At 41.9% G+C, this 23,426-nt stretch overlaps 1 protein-coding gene across 4 annotated transcripts; it reads left to right on the top strand.

The window, feature by feature from the left end:
- The first annotated feature begins 3,346 nt into the window (after nucleotides 1–3,346).
- Nucleotides 3,347–21,566, top strand: LOC148028608 (Ribosome recycling factor). 4 transcript variants are annotated; one of them, XM_087688882.1, is made up of 10 exons: nucleotides 3,381–3,492; nucleotides 3,605–3,696; nucleotides 4,362–4,635; nucleotides 19,547–19,687; nucleotides 19,763–19,881; nucleotides 19,986–20,077; nucleotides 20,207–20,228; nucleotides 20,328–20,396; nucleotides 20,547–20,615; nucleotides 20,847–21,559. In XM_087688882.1, the coding sequence occupies exons 3-10, from the start codon at nucleotides 4,365–4,367 to the stop codon at nucleotides 20,922–20,924; spliced, it is 861 nt and encodes a 286-aa protein (XP_087545008.1). In that variant the 5' UTR covers nucleotides 3,381–3,492; nucleotides 3,605–3,696; nucleotides 4,362–4,364; the 3' UTR covers nucleotides 20,925–21,559. The 4 variants fall into 4 exon arrangements, with proteins under 4 accessions (XP_087545007.1, XP_087545008.1, XP_087545006.1 ...); XM_087688880.1 differs by having other exon boundaries at nucleotides 3,605–3,650; nucleotides 20,847–21,557; XM_087688881.1 differs by lacking the exon at nucleotides 3,605–3,696 and having other exon boundaries at nucleotides 3,347–3,492; nucleotides 20,847–21,556.
- The last annotated feature ends 1,860 nt before the right edge of the window (nucleotides 21,567–23,426 follow it).

Here is a 23,426-nt window from a genome sequence, read left to right as displayed (position 1 = left end):
GCAAAACAAAGCATGGATGATAGGGCAAGTGTTCAAGGCATGGTTGGAGCATTCCAACAAGCTATTCCAACCCCACCCTCTTCTTCGTCTCGACATTTACTCATTGTGGATGGACATGGCAACCACATGAGGCTTGAAGTTGTGCAAAAGGAAAAGTGTGTTGGCATAGCTATTGTCACTCTTTTAGCACACACATCTCACAAGCTTCAACATTTAGATGTATGGGTTTTCAAACCCTTCAAATCCACAAAAGAGAGAAATTTGTGGTAGTTGTGAACATACTCTACTTGGGCATCAAAGGGAGAGCTCGCTGGTGTTGCCTCAAGGGCACTAGCAATTGCATGCATCGAGTCCAACATAAAGGCCAAATTTCATGCTACTAGAATATGGCCTTTAAATCATGACAAATTGCAATGTTGGGATTTGCTACGCAACAACATGGATGTGCACGAGGTGGTGGTAGATTTAGTTAGAGACACAAAATGCGGAGGAGAATATAACACTCCAAGATCCTCTTGATTGTAGTCAAGTGCCTAGCACTCCCAAGCTCGAGGGATGGGAGGGAGGTGTTGCCAAACAACTTTCAACCATGACTGCAACCAACCATATAGTAGAAAATTCTCCTCCATTGACATCAAATACAAATCTTGATCCTACCATAAGTACAACACCCAATCTACTTGAGTCGCTATGAGTGCCAAGGGAGGATGTCACCATCAATTGGGTTAATGGGGAGGCTTTTGTAGACTACTCTCACTCACTTATACTCACATTCAATCAATAAATTGAATTTATGAAGGCCAAGAATGCCAAGAATACTAAGAAGTTGGAATTGGAGAGGCAAAAGGAGGAAAGACAAATAAAGCAACGACAAAACAAGCAAGCAAAGATGGCTACTGCTAAAATTAGGAGGAGACAATGAGAAAATGAAAAGCAAGAAAGGAAAGCAAGGAGGAAAGACGAATAGAGCAACAACAAAACAAGCAAGCAAAGATGGCCGCTGCTAAAGTTAGGAGGAGGCAATGAGAAAATGAAAAGCAAGAAAGGAAAGAAAGGAAGTGATGGTTGGCACAACTCATAGAGTCAGAAAGGCACACAAGGGCAGTCTTGTGGGAGGGTTTAATGGGGGAGATTATATGCTTACAACCCCTACATATGTTCCTACCAAGGCCTCTCGATTGAAGAGGGCAACATGGCTCCATGCAATGAGGCAAAAAAGGCAAGGAGCAATAATGTAATAGTATGTCTACCAACTCTAGTTTGCAAGAGGGTTAGTCCATTCCCTATGCAACATGGTTTTGTGAATTGGTTGCATTGTACATATCAATAAGAATAGCAATTTTGCTTCATGGTGGTATGCAAGCTTGGCCAATTAGTATTCTAACTCCTTTGTAATTTGTCCTATTCCAATCTACTACATCAAATGGATGCGGCTATAGGTGGCTACTAACTACCTACTTGTGCATGAAGATCCATGGTCTAAGTACGTGGTCTAGATCTATTCAAGCAAAAATGGAAAATTTCAACAATAGTTGAGCATATTGTAGCACTCAATACATAGCTTTGATCATGTAGATTCTAATCACAAGTGTAGCTTCAGAACTTAGAAGACAAATACATAGCTAAGAGCCTAAAAATTGAAACTAAAATTAGTTGAAAACTCACAGATCAGGCCTTGCACTGTTTGCCAAATCTAAACATGCATTTTGGGTAGATAGAACTAGTGAAATGAAAATTGAGGGACAATGGATTGAAATGAAGTAATGCACAATTCTTCAAAAACTACAAGCTCTTATGTATTTGAAAAGAAGAAATACTATGTTCATTACCCACATCCATAAGCACTTGAAATAGAAGCTAAAGGCAAAGTATGACTTGCAACTTTTGGAAAAGACAACAGAGAGCTTGATTTTCATTTTTCTTTTAATTTAGAGAAAAACATGTAGCATTGTATAGTACTTGCTCAATAGATTATGTAGCAAGCTTGTCTTTAGGGCCAACAGATCAACATGTTTGAAATGTGAATGCACCTTCTAGATATGAATTTTAGTCCACAATGGTACGAATGAAGGTTTGCTAGACACACTCATGTAGGAACTAGGGATAACTGTTGGCCGCAATGTGATGCACACAATGCCCAGTACATTACCTTACTAGAAATATAAATGCACCAACTCGATTCAATTTATCCTGTAATATTGAAAATGAAAGTTACATAGACACAACATCCGATACATCACATTGTTAGAAATGCAAATGCACATACTAGATTTAGTATTATCTATAATGGCATAAATGGTGGTTGCAACAAGGCATGACCATGCCTGAGCAAGAAGCAGACACACACACTGTGTGTGTGTGTGTGTGTGACAGACAATGAAGCAACAATTTAGTTGATAGGGTGGAGTACTTGATCTAGGCAAAGGCTTATACACAAGTAGCAGAAGACCCCCCTCTCTCTCTTGCTATAAATGGCAGATAACATGAAATCGATGAAGCAATAGTCTAGTTGATGGGATGGAGTACCTAATCCAGGCAAAGGCTTATACATGAGTAGCAAAAGAACCCCCCCCCCCCCCTCCCCCCTCTCTCTCTCTATGTAGCTTATGTTGTCTTTATGGACACCATGTATTGCATATTCTCTACAGAACACTCTAGCTTTAGTCTTTATGAATTTGTCCTAGGTGGAAGTAGGTGTCTATGTACTATTTTGTAGATTCATAGCTTTCTTGGAGCTTGGCCACAAGCTAATGGGGGAAGCAAGTCCATCTAATGCAAATTTGATCTCACAATTCAAAGGCAATAATGACAACTTATCCTAGCTCTCACTTGGCACATTTTTGGAGGATCAGCATCCTTGGCAAGAACCCAATGCATGCATATTTGTAGGCTGGAATAGTGATGAGATTGGCGATCCCGTAGATTGAACACCTCCTTAACCTTCACTAGACCCATGCATGGAGTATGTAACAGGCTCCTTCCATGCAGGCATCCACATCCAAACTAGGGCAGCACGATGATGGTGTTGATACGAAGGGGGAAGAGGGGAGGTGCAGGACAAAGTGTGATGGGCTGAGCAAGTCAATTGGTGAACTGCATGTGGACCTTTGAAATAGAAGTGGCACTCTTTTGGCAATGGATGAGTGTCACAATGTCAAATGACATGGGCTCTATTGTCCTACAAATAAAGGTCAAAACACACAATCTAATTTATAGAAAAAATGTATTTTAAAGGTTTTTAAGAATTGGGATGTGTCCCAAAGTTTTTCTGCACTTTGCCCAAGTGGCAACGAAACCAATGAAAGGGGCCCACAAGATTCATTTGGTGCCATTTATATGGCACCCACTTAGGTTTCAATCGGTGCCCCCCAAGTTTTCCACACGCGAAAATGTCTAAGACTTCAAACGAAAGCTGGGACATAATTAGTTCGCAGTGAAGACCAAGACGAGAAAGAGAGAGAGCAAATCGAGATCCTCTATCAAGCACACCAGGTATGCGCCCCACTTCGCCCCTACCCTCCCTTCCTTCAAGCACGGTGCAAAGCAAGACAGCTGATATATATTGCTCTCTCTCGGGAGAGCCCTGTTATTTTCTCAAGTTCAGGCCATACGAGTCCTGGTGGTTTTGAGAAGAGCGGCTGCATTATCAGGTTTTTTTCACGATGAACGTGGTCATGCTGATATCTCCGGCCAATTGTTAAGATATCTAGCTTCACATTATTATAAGCATACTGTCAACACACACACACACACACACACACACACACACACACACACGGGGCAATTCCTTAGCTTTATACGTGGCAGCACGATTTGTGCTAACCTCCTGTTAAGTTTTTGCATGACCCCTACTTTTCAACAACTACTAAGCATTGGCCTTAGCAGAGCAATGCCAACACACTACACAGAGAGAGAGAGAGCGAGAGAGAGAGAGAGAGAGAGAGAGAGAGAGAGAGAGAGAGAGAGAGAGAGCGCACCTCCTGTTAAGTCTTTGCATGACCCCTACTTTTCAACAACTACTAAGCATTGGCCTTAGCAGAGCAATGCCAACACACTACACAGAGAGAGAGAGAGAGAGAGAGAGAGAGAGAGAGAGAGAGAGAGAGAGAGAGAGAGAGAGAGAGAGAGAGAGAGAGAGAGAGAGAGAGAGAGAGCGCACCTCCTGTTAAGTCTTTGCATGACCCCTACTTTTCAACAACTACTAAGCATTGGCCTTAGCAGAGCAATGCCAACACACTACACAGAGAGAGAGAGAGAGAGAGAGAGAGAGAGAGAGAGAGACTCACCTTGCATTTTGTTGTGATGACATGTACTTACATCTACATAGACCATAAACCCTATTTACATCTTGAATGCCACAGGTCATGACTCCGGTTCGCCTCGTGCGTGGTTGCATCGGCAGGTGGACCTCAACAGCAACCCTACATTACTATCATCACCAGCAACAAAGTGCACGGGCTCTCCTCCTAGACCTATTGCAAGAAGATCAATCTACGATATCCCCTGCATCAGCAATTTTTCGTCGCCTCTTCATTAGTTGCTCTCAGCCCAACCGACATTCTACATTGCCCTTCTTAGAGGCGCCATCTTTTCCTTGCCACCAGTCAAGGGCCTTTGCCAAGGCTAAAAAATCTAGTAAGTTATTCAATTTTTTTGTCTTCTTGTTTCTTAGTGGATTTCTCCTTCGTGCTATGGCTCAATAAAAGTTTTCAGCATTTTCTTGATATGTTTGAATGACAACGTGTGTACACTTGGAACACTTTTTATATGTGCATGCAGCACACAACATATGGAACCTCATGATGTGCAAGCTAAAATCAAGGCCTGCTTTAAATCATAATGTATTATAATTTTTGGCCCAAATAAACTCCAAACATAACCCCAAAAGAACTATTTAAAAAAGAAAGGATATTTTAGATGTGGCAGGCCAAATTGCTCCAAAAGTGCGATAAAGCGGCTGTTGTGGGCTGAGCACTCCATTCCCATTACCTAGCTTTTTTGTTGTTATTGTTGCTGACTCCCTATCCTGTTGACCATCATCATCATGCAGTTTTTACATCAGCCCCGCAGTGACCTCCGATTTGTTGGCTGATTAGTTAGTTCATGTGTGAGTTTGTGTTGGGTTTCGTGGGTTGGGCACATTATTCTGTGGATGTCTGATTTATCGATCCCAGTTTATGACCGACTAGTATCTATTATGGTGGCTGTATTTATTCCACCAGCTTTTTGTATTTGCCGACCTGATCAGATGTATGGCCCATTTATTGGCCAGTCACTCCCTCCTCCAGTCAGTTGAGCATACACTTTTATTGTAAGCTGGTGCCAATGCCCACACAGCTGGTGACTCACTGTCATTTCTGTATTGTCTCGTCTTGGTATATGGTTTCCACTTCCCGTGCATGTCTTTTACTCTGATTTCTTGTGTGCAGTATTCTTCTTTTCTCTTCTCTCTTGTGTTGTGCAGTCTATTGTAGCTGATTTACACACTTCCATCGCTACACCCACTCTTGACATGGTATCAGATGTCCATGTTAGGTCAGGTCTGCGTTTTACACTATGTTTTACTGATTTCTTCATCTACTGATTGCTACAACTATTTCTTTGCACGAATGGCATTCTGTTAAGCCAAAATGGCCTGATTTTGCCCTGACCTGACAAAGTTTTGACTGCCCCAATCTGCGTTTACTGTTCTTGGCTTGTTTCAGGGTGGAGGTGACTTGTTTAAACTGCTGTACAATGGCATTTAAAGCTGACTTTGTCTTTGTTTACAGGTTTCTGATCCTCTCAAGGCTGGGTGACAGTATATTCTGGCCTTTGGTTGCTGTAAACTCTTTGTTTAATCCCTATCTAGCTGCATTCGGTCTAATCTCTCCTGGTTGATCTTGTTTGGTGCAGCAGTTGACTTGTTTTCTTATCAGCTTTTGTAATTCATTGCTCGGCTTTAGAGAGCGTTTTTGTGTATTTGATTGTTGTGTTCCATACACCACACTTTGTCTATTATTGAACTATTCTCTATGTGCTTTCTTTACTGCATGAACTCTTGAAATTGTTCTGAGTATTCTAGCATGCATCTATTCCTCAAAATCCCTTGCCTTAGTTCCTGTTTTGTGTATTTACCTCCTCTTGGCTCCTATGGCTGCACCTATTGATGCTCAGCATGTAAACACCGTTTCCTCATCTATGAGTGTTCTATTGGAGACTTGCTGTATTCAGATTTAGGTTTTGCTAAGGATGTTGTATCTAGGTACTTCAGATGTTCCAGCTTCAGAGAGTGGTGACACACAGAAGTTGAAGAAGTCTCACTGCTATTATTGTGGCAAGAACAGACATCTCGAAGGGACTGCAAGGCCTTACTAGCTTTGTGGCAAGCCATGGAGTGAACAAAGCAGTAGGGTGATGACTCTTTCACTAAATCCTCATCATCTACAGGTCTAGATTCAGGTTCTAGTAGCCATGTGGTCATGACTATGGTTGCAAGGGCCTCCTTTCTAGCTTGCTAGTACAGGGTCAGGCCTCATGTATACTTTTATATAGGTGCACAAGATCTAGAGAGGGGTTCTCGAAAACATGGATTGAGGTCTGGTAGTCAAAAATCTTAAGAGCTGGGATTTCCATCCAAGTTCATGATGAGCTGTTTGATAGAGAATAGGATTTGTTCCTTGTTCGAGCTCACATAAGGGTACGCTTTGGCGGTCTGGTCAAAGATGGGGAATCCATGGTTATGTGTGCTTAGAGGCATTGCTGGATAGGATGGTCACATATGCTACTAGAAGGCATCGTTAATAGACATAGAGAGTTGCTATGACTATTTTTTGTTTTAAAGAGCGAGTATAATCAACATCGACTTCATGTTCTCTTTGAGGCACCTTGGGGGGAGCATATCGATATCATCTTTTGTCTTTTGCAGGTTATTGCTAGTTGCATACTGTTCTGTCTCTGTCTCTAGTATTGTCATCATTTTTGTTAGATCTGTTGCCCTCACTGAGGTATTGTATTGTGTGTAGGGATTGATTAGTCCATCATTGTATCCAAATTTCTTTTCAAATTCAGTGTAGATTTCTCTTCCATTTTTACAGTCTTTGCTTTTCTCCTTTTCTCTCCATGTTTGTGTTTCTCTTTCATTGTGCACTCACATGATATTAGCGCTTAAGTGAGGACATTAGGGTGTTCTTCAGAGAAGACTGCCCTACTATTGAAAACACAAATTTTTAGCCCATTGTTTGTGTCAGATGAAGCAGTGCGGGAGTGAATGACCAAAGTGAGAATGTTGGGAATATGTCTAAGAGAAGGATCGCATGTTATTTTTGAAAATGTATGGTGATTGCTTCTCTCAGTCACTTCCAAGGCAGCTACCACTTGAAAGGTTAGAAGATTATGTCATAGATCTTATCCTTGGAAGTAGGATATCCAATAAGCCACCCTACAGAGTAAGTGTAGCCCAACAAGAGGAGATTATGAGTCAGGTGAATGGGGCTGATTCAGCCCAGCTCATCTCCTTTTTGTTCTCCAATGCTTTGGTGCAGATAAATAATGGTTCATGGCGTATGTGTATTGATTATCGTGCTTTGAATAAGATCACGATAAAGAATGGCTTTTCAATTTCTCAGATTGATAATCTTATGGATAGATTGCAAGGGACAGCCATATTCGGCCATATAGATTTGAAAAGTAGATATCATCAGATAGGCATTAGACCAGAAGATATACCTAAGACAGCTTTTAGGACGTGTTTTGGATTGTATGAGTTTTTTGTTATGCCTTTTGGACTTACGAATGCTTCTGTCAATCGGATGATGGATCGCATCTTCAGGCCACACACAGGATTTGTAGGCACTTTCTTTGATAACATGATTGTCTATTGAAAGAACGAGGTAGAGCATAGAAGACACTTGGACATTGTGTTCAATGAACTGCATGAGCATAGGGTGGTTACCAATGATAAGAAAAGTGAATTCTTCTTGCATGAAATCTACTTTTTGGGTCATATTATATTGGCTGATGGTATTTGCATGGACCCTGCAAAGATTGAGGCAATACGATCATGGCCACCTTTGAGAAATGTGCATGACATCTACAGCTTCTTGGGTTTATGTTCTTGCTACAAGAAGTATGTACGTGGGTTTGCTGAAATTGCATCTCCATTGCATGCTTTGCAAAAAAAGGATGTGCCATTTAGATGGACATTAGTGGAAATTTCGGCATTTGAAAAGCTGAAGGAAAAGATTGTTGAGCTAAAATATGCATTACTTGCTGATTAGCCTCTTAAACAGCCCCAAAATACACTAAAAATGCTATTTTAGAGTAAAACCCTAAAACGGGGAGTGGTTTGAGAGAGTTCAGTGGAAACCCTAAAACGGAGAGCGGTTCGAGAAAGTTTAGTGGAAACCCTAATTTTTGGGGTGCCCTTCCAAATCTATAAATAGATAGACTGCCCCCATTCAGCAATCATCCTTGTTTGCAGGTTACACCATCCCACACACCCTCTGTTGCTGTTGGTGCCAAGTTTCCAGCCTGCAGCCTGCTTCCATTTGCTGTCCAGCCATCATTGACTGCAGCCACATCATCTTCAGCCTGTCCATTGGTGTAGGCAACAGCTCTCAGCTACTGGCGACCGCTCCAAACTGTCCCAGACTGTTGTTCAGCCTACTATCCATCATCTCCAGGGTCAGCCGGTCTGTGTTTTCAGCATTGCAGGCCTTGACACTCTCAGACACTGTTTCAGCCTGCTGTTTAAAGCAGACTATGCACAGTTTTCAGCCCTCAATCGGTGGTACACTGTTGCGTTTATCAGTTTCCAGCCTCCAGATGGCTGTATTTTGGTGACCAGCCTGCTGCCATTTACTATTTAGCACTCCTACACTCTGATTGGTGGTCACAAACTTTGTGTTCAAGTTTTTGTGTTTGAGTTTTGAGTTTTGTGTTTAGGGTTTGAGTTTTGCCCTCTGTGTCTGTGTGTTTCTGTCGTGGTCATACACTCTGTGTGTCCTAAGTGCAAACCCTAGCAGTTTTCTTAACATGGTATCAGAGCCGGTGCTCTTGTAAAGAGTATCCTGTGGATATAGTTGAGAGCTAGTCTTTGTGCAAGGCACATAATACGACTTCTAACCGAATCACAATGTCCCAGACACCTTCTTCTCAAGTTCCTATGATGTCTTATCAGGCTTCTCCATCATTGGAGGCCCTGAGACGGCATTATGGACTCAGTGAAGAGGACGACACTCCACCTTCATCAGATTTCACTAACATGACAGAGGAGGACTTTGAGAAGTACTATCGCAACAAGTATGGTGATGCTTATACCCCTCCTACCAGTTTTGCTACCACATTGGGACTGGTTGGTGAGGCTGGCCGCCTCTTCGATCATGGAGGACATATGGCATTCGAAACGTCTGGCGATCCATCTTCATCATCTCCACCAGGCCCAATGTCAGGTTTGTACAATTCTTTTATGTTACATGAATCAAAACCCTCGCCTGTTTCTTCTTTTCAGGTAAAGGATCCGGATGGCTTTGCGTATGTGAACTTCAACAGAGGGGCTCACGAAGCAGATGAAATTTAGGTACATCTACAACTTCTGTTTCATTTGAGCATATTACACACAATTCTCACTTCCCTCCCATTCCACCCTCTTCTATATCACAGCTTGATCATCTCTTATCATCTTTTCAAAATCTTGGATTATACTCCACATCTGTATCACACACCCTAGGGGTTGGATCTACCATCTCCGCTCCTGCTCCTAGCACCTTTTCCTTCTCCACCCCATTCTCTCTCTCTTTGCACCATGGTACTTTGTTAGGGGGAATGCCACTCTTTAACACAGTGCCTCTCACCTTTCAGCAAATGAGCACACCCATCACTCCTGGGTCGACTGTGATGGGCATCCCCCTCACTATCCCGAGCTTCACATCTCCCATGACCACTCATACGCATGGGTTTCCATCCTCAGCTTATGGTGCATCTTCACACTCTCCTTGGGTTACACCTACGTAGGGATTCCCATCTGCTCCCCATGTTCCCATCCCACCTCCTTGGGTTCCTTATGTGGCTACCATGCCCATGTCTATTCAGCCCATCCCTACCTATGGATCCACCTTGCACACTACCTGCATGTCTGGTGGGCACTCTGGGGCCCATTCCCAAGTGTACTCCACTCCCCCATCCTACCTCCACTACACTTTTTCACACTATCCATCTCCGAGCACTACCACTCCTGTTGCAACAGCCAAGAATGCCTTCACGGATAAGACACGATTTAACGGGTCAAATTTCACTAGGTCGAATTTCATGCAACAAGTGCTTGAGTCTCAGGGTCTTTGGGACCTCGTCATTGGCCTATGTCAGACCCTTGACTACATCCGTCAATGGAGAGTCTGCAATGCTACAGCCAATGTTGAGCTAATGCAGAGATTGCTTCCCGAGTTTCACTCTCAGTTGCAGCACTTCCCACTCGCGTCAGAGCGTTGGAGTCACCTTCTCGATCGCTATGCGGCTTGTGATCGTACTCGGCGCAACAATCTCGACTTTGAGCTTCAAGAGTTCTCTCTTAAGGAAGGGGATGATCTGAAAGTCAAGCTGGCTGACTATAGGCAGTTTCTTACCGAGTTCGCTACTACTGGCTCTCCAAAGTCAGATGACGATCAGGTTACATTCTTCTTGAATAAGTTGCCCGTAAAATACTTCAATTTCATTCAACACATTATCTCCCAACCTTGATTGCCAACCTTCTATGAGTTTGAGTGCCAGTTCTTGCGTTACGCAAGGCTGCATGATCAAGTCCATAAGAAATCCTTATCACATCCTTCTTCATAGCAGAGGGGGTTGGTTGCTTCTTCTTCGGGAGGGAAAACCACCAGTGGCAAGAACTCGCTAGATGTGAAGGCAAGCCAGGGTGACTCCTCTTTCTCTGATGGAACCAAAGAATCAAGGTTTATCTGGCAGTAACTCCCTAAGAAAAACCGGTTTTGCACACACTGCTAGAGAGCAGGCTATGTGGATGAGGAGTGTCGCTCTCCTAAAGGATTGGTTGATTGGTCTGCAGGTTCCGATCTCGTTGCACTTCATGCATCTATCTCACCTTCCTCCCTATCTCGTCAGGCGTTTCCTTGGCAGAGCCTTGCTATTGGACGTACGCGATGGTGGCCACCTTCTTAGACTAGCATGTCTCTAGGTCCTTTAAGATATCCTAGGTGAGTCTCCTATTCTTTTTCCGTACTCTTCGAGTCGGGCCTATAGGATTTTTGTCTCTACATTTTAAGTCTTCCCCTGCATTTACTCACACACATATACACATTTGCATCTTTGTACTTGTTCCTTTAGTTAGCTTTTCATTTTAGCTTAGTTTTGTTTTTGGAGCATCTCACTACTGACCTCTGTGATTGCAGACTTTGATCTCCTTTGCAGGTTTTGTTTTTAGTGTAGGACTAACATGCATGTTTCTCCAGTTTTTCTGGGCTGGAGACTTGGGATGCACACCGTTCCTTCTTGGTTTCATCATCCTTGGAGTTTTTTTCTTCTACCAGCATGGAGGCTTCCCCTCCCGAGGTGAATCGTGCAGCATCTCTCTTGATGCTATCATGGCGGTGACTTCTATCTAGCTCGTCTAGTTGGGATGCTTCCTCCTCCTCTTCATTCCTTATGGTTCTCGGCACCACATGAAGACCGACATCAGGCTCCTTTTTCTTCTTCGGCATCTACATCCAGGTTGAGAGGGGGTTTGTACCCTTCTTGGTATTCTACAGGCTTCAGCACTTTGTCTTCAACATCGGCTTCTCCCCCTTGTTATACCTTACCCTTTGCATTGCGTGATTTCATTAGCTTTGTACTAGGGTGCTTGGGCAAGTGAACAATTTCCCCATGAGGGACACTGTCCAAGTGGCACCTGCTGCATGAGCATTCTTCAGTATGCAACATACTTTGCATCTCATTGTGCAGAGCACCACTTGAGCGGATCCTAAGCTGTTTTCACCGGCGGCTGTTGTTACCACACCACCATCCTTCTTTATCACATGGATACCTCATCACCTATTTTTCCTCGTCATCGACACCCTGAGTGGCTGGGTTAGCTTGTACTGTTTTGTGATGTGTTGGATATACCCTCCCTGCTTCCGTCTTTTGGGTCACTGTTCCTTAATCGGTCGGATCCCATAAAATTTGCTACACTTATTTAAAAAAAAAACCATTCCATATAGTTTTATCCGCCTTTGTAGGGCTTGGTAGGCCATTGGGCAGCCAATGTGTACCCTTTGTCCGATATCCTGTCCTCTTTGGGGTGACTACTTGGATTTCCTTGGTACGATAACCATCGCCTCTGTAGTCTTGGTAGGCCACTGGGAAGCCGACGTGCACCCTTTGTCTGATGCCTTGGCTGCTTTGGGGTGGGACGCCTTGGGGTACATCAACATCACAATGGCTGGCCTAACCTTTCGGCTCAGTTTTAGGCCTGAGAGGGGGTGTTGAGCTAAAATATGCATTACTTGCTGATTAGCCTCTTAAATAGCCCCAAAACACAATAAAAATGCTCTTTTAGAGTAAAACCCTAAAATGGGGAGCGTGGAAACCCTAATTTTTGGGGTGCCCTTTCACATCTATAAATAGATAGGCTGCTTTCATTCAGCAATCATCCTTGTTTGTAGGTTACATCAGCCCACACACCCTTTGTTGCTGTTGGCGCCCAGTTTCGAGCTTGTAGTCTGCCTCTATTTGCTGTCGAGCCATCATCAACTACAGCCATATCATCTTCGGCCTGTTCATTGCTGTAGGTGACAGCTCTCAACTGCTGGCGATTGCTCCAAACTGTCCTAGACTGCTGTTCAGCCTGCTGTCCATCCTGCGTTTTCAGCATTGCAGGCCCTGACACTCTCAGACACTGTTTCAGCTTGCTGTTTACAGCAGACTATGCACAGTTTCTTGCCCCCTATCTGTGGTACACTGCTGCGTTTACCAGTTTTCAGCCTCCTGACCAGCATGCTGCCATTCACTATTTAGCACTCCTACACTCTGACTGGTGGTCATAGACTTGGGATCTGTCTTCGGTGGACGTCACACTCTGACATTGCTCTACCCTTGAGCACACTGTACACTCTTACATTCATTTACAACATTCAGATTGCTGCGTTTTGGTGACCAGTTTGTTGCCATTCACTATTCAACACTCCTACATTCCGACTGGTGGTCACAGACTTGGGATCTGTCTTCGGTGAATGTCACACTTCGACATTGCTCTGCCCTTGAGCACACTGTATACTCTTACATTCATTTACAACATTCATTCACTTCAGAGTTTCTCCCTTCTTCTGTTTGTGTTTGAGTTTTGAGTTTTGCTTTTAGGGTTTGAGGTTTGCCCTCTGTGTTTGTGTCTGTGTCTTTGTGTTTCTGTCGTGGTCGTACACTCTGTGTGTCCTCAATGCAAAACCTAGCAGTCTTCTTAACAAAGATAACTTCAGATCATGTGCTTGTGTTGCCCGATCTAAGGAACTCATTCGTAGTTCAATGTGATGTATGTGGTAACAACATTAGGGCTGTTCTTATGCAGGACGGCTAAGTTGTGGCTTATGAGAGTCAAGTTTTTCACAATGCAGAAAAGAATTTGCAAGTCTATGAAAAAGAGCTCTTGGCTGTAATTCATGAACCGTCTATATGGAAACATTACTTATTGGGGGCTGATTTTATAGTGCATACAGACCATCAAACTTTGAGATACTTTTTGATGCAAAAAAAGTTGTCAGAGAAGCATATAAGATGGGTAAATTTTCTCTCTATGTTTCACTTTCAGATTGTACATATTAGTCGTAATAAGAATGTTGTGGTCGATGCACTGTCACGTAAGCCACAAATTTTAGCTATCAGCATGGTTTATCACACTGAGTAGGATGCCATAAAAGAGCAATATGTTACTAATTTGGACTTTGCTAATGTTTATGATTAGCTTTGCAATGGCCAAAGGCATGTATGGAGATGAGTATGAGTTTCACTTGAGCACTGGAACTATACTTTTGCATCAGCTTATGATCAATTTGGCATGAATTTTGCCTCAATTTTGAGACAAAATTCTAATAAGTTTTAGCTAGTTTTTGATTAGCTTGAGAATCCTTTGTGGTCACTTTTGGATCAGTTTTTGCATGGATTACTAGTTAGTTTTTGCAATGAGTTTGTGATCAGTTTAGGGTCACATTGGCAGCAGTTTGTGATTAGTTTTCAGATCAATGAGTAATCAGTTCAAGATCAGATTACCCTCAGTTTTCAATGGTATACATGTGGTTCCATGGGCAATAGCATATGTTATGATGCCATTGATGTTTTAGCGATGGTTTATGCTTGGTTATGCTATGCTATGGTTTGGTCTTGCCAGATGAGTTGAGCTCATGGGAAATAGGCATGTCATATGATAATTTGACAATGTTTTTGAGATTCTTTGTGAGTCTTATGTTATGTTATATTAGTTGGTAATTTTCAGCATGTATTGGAATGGCTGCGCAGTAGTACCTAATGTTGTGTTAACCATGACGTCTTGTGAAAATTTCAGTTTACTATTTTACTTTTGATGCATTTGGTGGTGTAATCAAGGACGATTGCAAGGATTTTTAGAAGGAGGGCTGTCATGAGGACTATAATGAAACCTCATTTAATATGTGGATTAATTTTTAATCACATGGTTAAGTAAATGTTGCACATGTGAGGTGTAATTGGGATTAGAGTAAATTTACGAGCTCGGGACTCTAGGAAATCATGGGATGTTAAATGTAAAAGTTGCTATAAGTTATGTCACACAAGTACTTGGTGGTACTTCATGTGAGTTAGCCTAGTTTATTCATTTGGCCATAAGTGTCAGTTGGTGATACTAGAGAAGTGGTGTTAAATGGTACCTAACACCAACTTATGGTCAAAGATGGCACAGAGACACTCGGAAATGAAAGTTGTCTAGTCAATTTAATTATTGGCGAGTGAAATTATTTTTTAAGGTATTGAAATAATTGTTAGATTAATTTTCAGTATTTAAAGATTGAAAATTAATATTTAATTATGAAAAATATTGAAAAAACCATTTGGAAAGGTTGCCACTCGTAAAAAATGCCCATACAAGATTAAAAAACGTCTTTAGAGGTTGGAGAGAGGCATTTTAGTGCATTCAGCTTGCAAGAGAGAGGGAAGAGATGTTGCTGGTCTAATTTGCAGCCATTGGAGGACCTTCTAAGGCAGCGAGGGACAAGGAAAGACCAATCAACAGTAGGTGACAGCATTTACAGACTGTTGAGATAGGGCAGTAGGAGTAAATTATTGATTTTCTTTAGTTCTTTGCATCTATAAGTTGTTCAGACAGGGCAGCAGTATCAAATGATTGATTTTTTCAGTTCTTCACGAAGAAAGTCTGAACTTTCTCTCTCCTAAGCATTCTCTCTCATCTCCTAGCCTTTGTATAGCCTTGCTCCAAAGATCACAGCATTGAGATCACCAGAGGTTGAGAAATTTCAGATTTCTTTGTCGTGAACCCTAATCTGTAGCAGAAATTAGGGTTTAGCAATAGCCTTGGGGAGTGTGCCAGAAATTGGAAGCTCCAAGACTTGGATTTAATAGGGTTGAAGCTGTTTTTAATCAAATTTAGGTGGAAGGACTAGTAAATCAATGAATTTGGGCATTTTCCATCTCCATCAAAGCAGGTGAAGGCCTATTGATTGTCTAAATCAAGGCAAATCAGATTGAAGACTTGTTGGTTATTTTGGATAGCAAGGGAAGTTGGAATATTGAAAAGGATTGGGAGAATCCCATTGTACATCAACTTCTTTTTCTTTAATTAAGGTAAAGAAATGTTGAAAGGGGCGCTTGTTTTGGGACCAACAGGGTGTCCTTTGTCCAAGATTGTAAGTTAATTTGCATTTCTTAGTTTTGTAATAAATGTTGCTGTTGGTAATTAAGTTGTAATCAGGGAATTACTATCCATCCACAGAAGGAAGGTTAGTTAGACCATGGTTGGATTATTGAGAGACTTTTGCACCTATGGCTCGGATGTCTACTATTAGAGCTATCTTGGCTCTTGCAGCCCATCACTGTTGGCCTTTCTTTCAAATGAATGTTAAGTTTGTTTTTTTGAACAATGTCCTAGAGTTTAGAGAAGGTTTATGTTTCATAACCTCTTGGTTTTTTTGTGTAGGGGAAGGAGGATCATGCCTACAAATTGCAGAAGGCCTTTATGGTTTGAAGCAAGCTCCTTGGGCTTGGTACTAGAGGATTGATCAATTCTTCTTACTAAGTGGCTTCTATTGATCAGATCATGATTCCAATCTTTATTACAAGGTTGTGGCTAACATGTGTGTTTTAGTCATCTTATATGTGGATGACTTGATTACCATAGGGAGTGACTCACTCGAGGTTGATCAGACTCGTGAGATCTTGTGGCAAGTCATTACAAACCTTGGTATCCCTAACTTCTTCCTTGGTCTGGAGATCTATTAGATGGCATAGGGCATCTTCATCTCCTAGCACAGGTACATCTCCAAGCCTCTTTCGGAGTTTGTTATGGTCGAGTGTTGGCCTATTTCTTACCATGTGGACTTACAGAGTCCAAGCTTGTGGCAATTGGAGAACCTACTAGATGCTATCCATTACAGGTGCCTTGTTGGTTCTTTGATTTGGCTTATTCACACTTGGCCAGATATTTCCTTGGTGGTGGCATTGCTATATTCTTTTATGAATACTTTTGTTCAGGCTTATTGGTCAGCTTCCTTGCGTATGCTGCACTACTTATGGGGGACTCCATCCTACGAGATCATATATGGAGAGGGGCCATTCTTGCTAGATGGAGCGACTCGGATTGGGTAGGTGATGTGTATTTGCGATGATCCACTATAGGTTATGCTTTCTCCTCTAGATCAGGAGCTATCTCATGAAGCAATAAGAAGTAGCCTATTGTGGCTTTATTTTCTACAAAGGCTGAGTATCAAGCACTTTGTTCTATGGCTACAGGAGGCAATTTGGCTTCGTCAAATGCTGGCAAAGATTGGCCTTCCACAAACAGGATCCACATAGATGTGCGTGGATAACTAGAGTGCCTTAGCTTTGGCAAAGGACCTTGTATTTCATGCTCGCATGAAGCACATAGAGGTTCAATACCATTATGTTTGGGAGCGGATTGTGGATTCTGAATTAGTGGTGGCCTATTGTTCTACGGAGGACAATGCAACTGATCTCTCCACGAAGCCTTTGCCAAGGCTTCTATGTGTCATCACATGAGGTTGTTGGGTCTTCAGACACTCCCAAGATCTGAGAGGCTGTGTTAGCATGCCATTTTATTTTGTCAATCTGTCATCTCTTGGTTATGAGCTCCATGAGAATCTGATGGAGACAGAGGAGCGCTGTTTGTGTTTGTCATTCAGTTTTGTGTGCAGTTCATTCCCCGGATTGGCCTTGTCTGTCTTTGTTCAGGTTCAGACTGCTGTGATTTTGCCCAGCAGCTGCTATGCCATCATTTTTTCTGCCCAGATGGCAGTTGGACTGCATTTATTGCAGTCGGCCAGCTGCTGGTCGGTGAGTTTTGGCATATTATGGCTATTTATTAGCCACTGCTGACTAGGGCAGATCATTCTCTTTTGTCTTTTGTAGGTGCTCTCACAGATTGTAGCATTCTTCTCCTTCTCTGAGGACTGCTGGCTGCACACTTGGTCTCCATCTTTGGTGATGTCATCATATTCCAACCTGATCCAGTACTTTCAGTGACACTTTGGGCTGCATGCAGGGACTAATCAGTTTGCCATTGTATTTAGCATTCCTTTCAGGTCCAGTGTAGATTTCTCCTCTTCTTGGCGTCTTTTCTCTTCTCCTTTTCTCTTTATGTTCGTGTTCCTCTTCTGTTGCGCACTCTCACAGATATTCCCTTTCAAACTCACCATTAGAAAATGCGTGGTGGAGTGCGCCAATTGAAGCATGCATGGGATGGCCCGATTGATGTTGGAGCATTGGAGGCTACCTCGCTCTCTTTGGGGTGAGACGGTTGCTACAATGGTGCATATCTGTAACATGTCTCCGACTTCTGCATTGCAGAACATGACTCCTTATAAGGCTTTCTTTGGGAAGAAGCCTTCTGTGTCCCACTTTCCGATTGAGATGGGAGAAAAACATAGTCCACCTCAACTATTGAAGACTGAAATAGAAGCATTTGTAATTCAAGAACTCCACTTGAGAGGAAACCTGCAAGGGAGAACAATAGACAAGATGAAAGCTGATGGTGCCTAAGACTTGACCTCCTTGGGAGAGAACTAGCTTAGTGTCCATGCTGGTGAGAATGTGAATAAATACTTGATCTTGGACCTTGAGAGGGAGGATACTATTCCAATCTCCATATTGGACAAGATGCAAATGTGCAGCCATAAGTCATGGCTAGAGAACTAAGGCTTTGGCCTAGGTAGAACTTGTAGATCCTTGGGTATCCATGTTGAAAGAAAAGGAGAACGAAGACAATGGGCCTGGCTGAGGTGCACGGATGGCCGCTGTGTGGAGGGAGTAAAATGTAGTCCTCTGATGCATGATGAGAATAGTCAGTGATCCCCTCTGAAACTGTGGTGGGCAAGGCTACACCCCATGCCTGAGATTTGGGGGGAGTTCCATATTGAGATACCAAAGTCATCAAGTGCATTTTATCACATTAATTCCTATTCTGGTTTCCATTCACAGTCCCCAAGAGGCTTTATTCCTATTATTTATTATTGTTCACTGTTTTCAGTTCCCAAATGCCTTCACAATTGTGTTGAAATTTCTGCCTGCATGCAAAGTTGCTCAATGTCGAGGGCTCACAAACGTACTCACTATTACTGTTTGCATTCAGAGCATCTTCATTCAATGATCACAACTGATATGTATTTGTTAAATATTTTGCAAGTGCGTATGACTCACTGCTGCTTTTAGAATTTTAGTGTTTATGCATCAGTCATCAGCATTCACTGTGTCTGTTCATTACTGCATTATCTTCATTCATCCAGATCCAAAGCTGCACTCATTGTGCACAGTCATTAAATGGTCACTGTCTGCATGTGTGAAACAGGCATCACTGCATTCAGTGCCAGTCACACACAGGTGAGCATAGTATTCATTCCAGGTCAATTCCCGGTCATGATAGCATTCCTGCATTCACAACCTTTGTTTACCACAGCATTTCCTTGTCACACTTGCATTCCAGTAATGGCCATGACAGTAATGGTAATGACCATATTTGCCCAAGCATCATGACTGCATTTTCCACAGCTATCCAGCAGGTCGCACGCAAGCTTCCATATTGTATATATATTACCATATTTTTATACTATGTATGTGTAATATTATATATATATATATATATATATGTATACATAAATATGAGAGAGAGAGAGAGAGAGAGAGGAGTGTGCATGTGCACACATGTTTAAGAACCTTTCACACATGCTTTGAGCCTTTCATACATGATTTTTCACTTGGTTGACTCTCTAGACAGTTTTGCACTAAGCTGTTGATTTTATGATTGATAATTTTCTAGCATTTTGACTCTATTATTTAATGAGATTAAGTGTTTGTGCTCATTTAGAGGGTGATGAGGAGACTTCAAGTACACCTTATGAGGATGTCTACCCAAAAATAAAAGAAAACACTGTGAAGCAGATGGAAGCAGCCTTGGACGCACTCTCTCGAGAACTTAGCAAACTTAGAACAGGGAGGGCATCAGCAGGTAAGGCTGTTAAAGCACTGTAAAAAAATTAGCTTTTGAGTTGCATTTGTTTTCTGAAGCTCAAACTATGTGCAGGCTTGCTAGATCATGTTACTGTGGTCGACAACAATGGGATACGGTCTGCACTAACACACGTAGCTGCTGTAACAGTGATAGACAATGAACGGCTACGTGTGACACCTTTTGACTCCTCTGTAAGGATCGAGTAGTGTTTGATTTTGTCAATATTATAACAATAGTGGGAACTGCAGTCGAAATTCCTGGGTCTCTGGAATAATTGGCAGGCTTACTTTCACAGATTGTGAAGTGTGTTGAACGTGGAATTCGTGCATCACCTTTGAAGCTGAATCCAGTTGCAGATGACGATTATGTAACTGTGCCCTTGCCAAAGTAATTTGCATATTGCCTTGCTCTTTGCTATGTTTATCTTTACAATGTTGCTACTCTAGCTGAGGCTGTAGCTGGATTGAAACTCTATTGGTTGATTTCTGGGATGCGTGGGTTTATTATAAATTCAAGGCCAACAAAGGAACATCTTGAGGTTAGATCTTATATTGTTAGCTATCTTATGATGCTGAAGTATCTTGCTTTGGTTATTTACCAAGATCTCAACCTAACGTCAGAGCTGTTTAATGTGCAGACAATGATCAAAGTGGTTGGGAAGGCAGGAGAGGCTGCAAGAGTGAGCATACGGAGAGCTAGACAGACTGTAAGATGTTTCTTTGTAGCTTGTATCAATGGATTATTTAGTGTAAATGTTCTGCTTGTGATGCAGTGGTTAGGGTCCCCTGTACACACTTTAAATTATGTTGTCTGTTCTAGTCAGGGAAATTGACCAGTGATTCCTGATTTTGACTAGGCAATGGATGCAATAAAAGCCTCGACTGGACATGTTTCTAAAGATGACATAAAGCGGCGTGAAAAAGAGGTAACTGTATGCTTCTTCAGAGTGCTCTGGAGGATTGCTTGATTAACTTAGAAACCAAACTCTCATATCAGGCTTTCATTCCCTTCAAAAAATTGGGCTTCTGGCATTTGCAACTCTTGCATAGGCCTTGTGATTGGGTGGTTATCCATTATGCAACCTACAGGAGGAGTTTGTAGACAGCTGACTTAATGCCAGAACCTTTATGCTCTCTATTTTACTGTGTTCTTGCAGGTCGATGAGCTAACTAAGAAGTTTGTGAAGACGGTTGATGAAACTTGCAAATCAAAAGAGAAGGAAATTGAAGGATGAAGGCTTGACATGCACGTTACTGCTCAGGCTCAGATTTGCTTTTGATGCTCATCTGCATCACAATTTTTCAGGCTAACAGGATAGAAAATTGCATCCGTGAGAGAATTAAATCGTTTCTGAGGCTTAGGTGTTGGAGTTGACTCAGGTTACAAATTTGTGTTGAGCAATCCGCTGAGTAGATCCTCTGATGTGTACTGCCCAGAGCATCGTGTTCCATGCTTTCTTGCGCATAAAATAGGAGTCATGTGCTAAATCAGGTGTACCTAAATCCACCTACCGCTCCTTTACAGATTTACATGTAACCACTCGTTGTGATTACTAATGCCAAGTGTCTGTTCCACAGGTAATTTATATTCTACAGTACTGTGCTTCATATGCTAGTGGTCAATCACTAATTAGGTTCCACCCTTCTTAGGCCATACCGAATAATCCAGGTTGAATATGAAGTACTTTTCTTGTGATATTGGAGGGTGTTACAGATGTTAGAGATTCTCAAACTGTGCCTTTGATTTGTATTCCTTTGAAGGACGAACACAGTGTGCAATTGTTAAGCCTTCATATGTATGCATAGCTCTGATCCTTTTGAAATGGGTTCCTCCTCAAGTAGTAGTTAGTGATATGGATAGGCTCATGCCGAGTAGTCAATCTCCTTTCTATTGAATTCATGGAATACTTGTAGCTGCATTTAGCTGTACTTAATAATATAGCATGATTATTAAATTGGCAATGTATGATTGACAACCGAACTAGGTTGGTTTTTTAATAGCATGGAATGACTGTTCAATTTGAGTTCAATTTGAAATGTGATCATTCATATCATTTCAGAGAGAGAGAGAGCTAACTAACCTCATCAAAAGGCCAGGGCTGACCTGTTAGATCCTAACAGTTACGTACATGTCCATGATTAATATCTTCGTCAAGTGATACATAATCACATCAATTAGTTTAGAAGCAAGGTAGGTCCATATCTGAAAATCCCAAGAGTACAAATCCATATTTGTGGGTATGGTAAAGCTTAAGTAATTGCAGGTTGGCAAAGGTATGGTATGAAGAGAAAACAAGATCAGGAAATTCCAGGCAGTTCTGTAAAGCCTATACAATTCCAGGGAGTCAAAGGTATGAAGAGAAAACAAGAGAACAGGAAATTCCAGGTAGTTCTGCCTATACAATTCCAGGGAGTCGGAGGTATGAAGAGACTTCAAACTGTTCAGATGCAGGAGCCTAAGTAGGATGATGGCTTAGAGCTAAAGTGGAGATTAAGCTAGTAGTGCAGATAGTGATGTTGGTTGGGAGCTTCCTTGAAAATTACTGGAAGTAGTCATTCACTTTTGGAGATGTGTTTCGTTTAGAGAACCAGCTTGGAGTTCACATGCAGTTACATCAAGAAGTCAGTTTGTTGAGCAGAGGAAATCAGAAGGTTTAGATGAATCCTTAGTTGTCTGGATACTGTGATAGCTAAAGGATAATGTAACAACTCAATGTTACACCTCAGTCCAGTCTTTGTGGCCACAAGGGAAGTGGATGATCCACCCTCATCTGAAAATCTGTTACTCGGTTTAGAATTTTAGTTTTGGTTATCAATTTCGAGTTATGCTTCTCATTCTAGCCCTAGTTTGGTTAGAAAAAGTATTGGGAAGTCACATAGTTAGTCTAGCAAGATTCACAACTAAGGGTTATTTAACTTTAATTCCCTTTTTTCAGCTCACGAAATATCCCCAAAACGCAAATATAAATAAAATGCGGTTCTAAAGCGCTCATGCCCCCATAGTTAATGCACCCAAGGTATGTGGGCACCACTCAAGTCAACTTGAGCACCATAGATAGTTGGTCAGCTCAAATGTCTATAAGTAGGAAGCTCTCTAGTTATTTTACACACCTCAAATCCTTTTGAATCAAGAGTCTCACTAGTTTGGCCATCCCTATTGTGACCTTTTGGAGGCTTTCCACATCATTTGGTTCCACTTGGTGTTTTCATCACTTTAACCTTTTCTTTTGATTCTTGCAGCCCTTGTTTGAGCGTTTCTAGCCATTGCCTTTGATCATCACAACTTCATGGATTGTTGTGTTTTCACCCCTACAAATTGCCTTCTATTGTTTTGTTACACTTTGCATTCCTCCTAAAGTTTGTTGTGAATACTCCTTAGTACTAGAGATTGTACTTTCATTCTTTCTTACAGTGGATGTGATCTTCTAGCACTCTTCTTCTCTTGCTGTTCACTTGTTTACTATGTGTGCATGTGTTGCATAACCCTAACTTAACAATGGTATAAGAGCCATATTTTTTAGTTGCTACCTCACTCTGGAGTTCCCATGGTGGTTGTTGAGTCTTGAGTCCGCTTGCTCTCTTTCACTTGTATGCTACACGTCTTCATGGATAGTTTACACATTGTTTGCTTCTTGCACATGGTCTCTTATTCGATTATCCTATCATGCAGCTTACTCACCATGTCTACTCACCATGCAGTCTACTCACCATGTCGTGTTTCATCAACTTTCTTGACA

This window comes from Lygodium microphyllum, chromosome 11 (assembly GCF_053477565.2).
Source record: "Lygodium microphyllum isolate KBCC chromosome 11, Lygodium_microphyllum_v1.1.10, whole genome shotgun sequence".
NCBI lineage: Eukaryota > Viridiplantae > Streptophyta > Polypodiopsida > Schizaeales > Lygodiaceae > Lygodium > Lygodium microphyllum.
This window is presented reverse-complemented; position numbering and strand designations above follow the sequence as displayed.

Bases quoted from the DNA above. Each gene is read 5' to 3' on its own strand.
- LOC148028608 (XM_087688882.1), top strand. From the start codon at position 4,365: ATGACTCCGGTTCGCCTCGTGCGTGGTTGCATCGGCAGGTGGACCTCA. The intron at 19,882-19,985 runs GTAAGGATCGAG...TTACTTTCACAG, and splicing joins TGACACCTTTTGACTCCTCT to ATTGTGAAGTGTGTTGAACG. The intron at 20,078-20,206 runs GTAATTTGCATA...TATAAATTCAAG, and splicing joins GTAACTGTGCCCTTGCCAAA to GCCAACAAAGGAACATCTTG.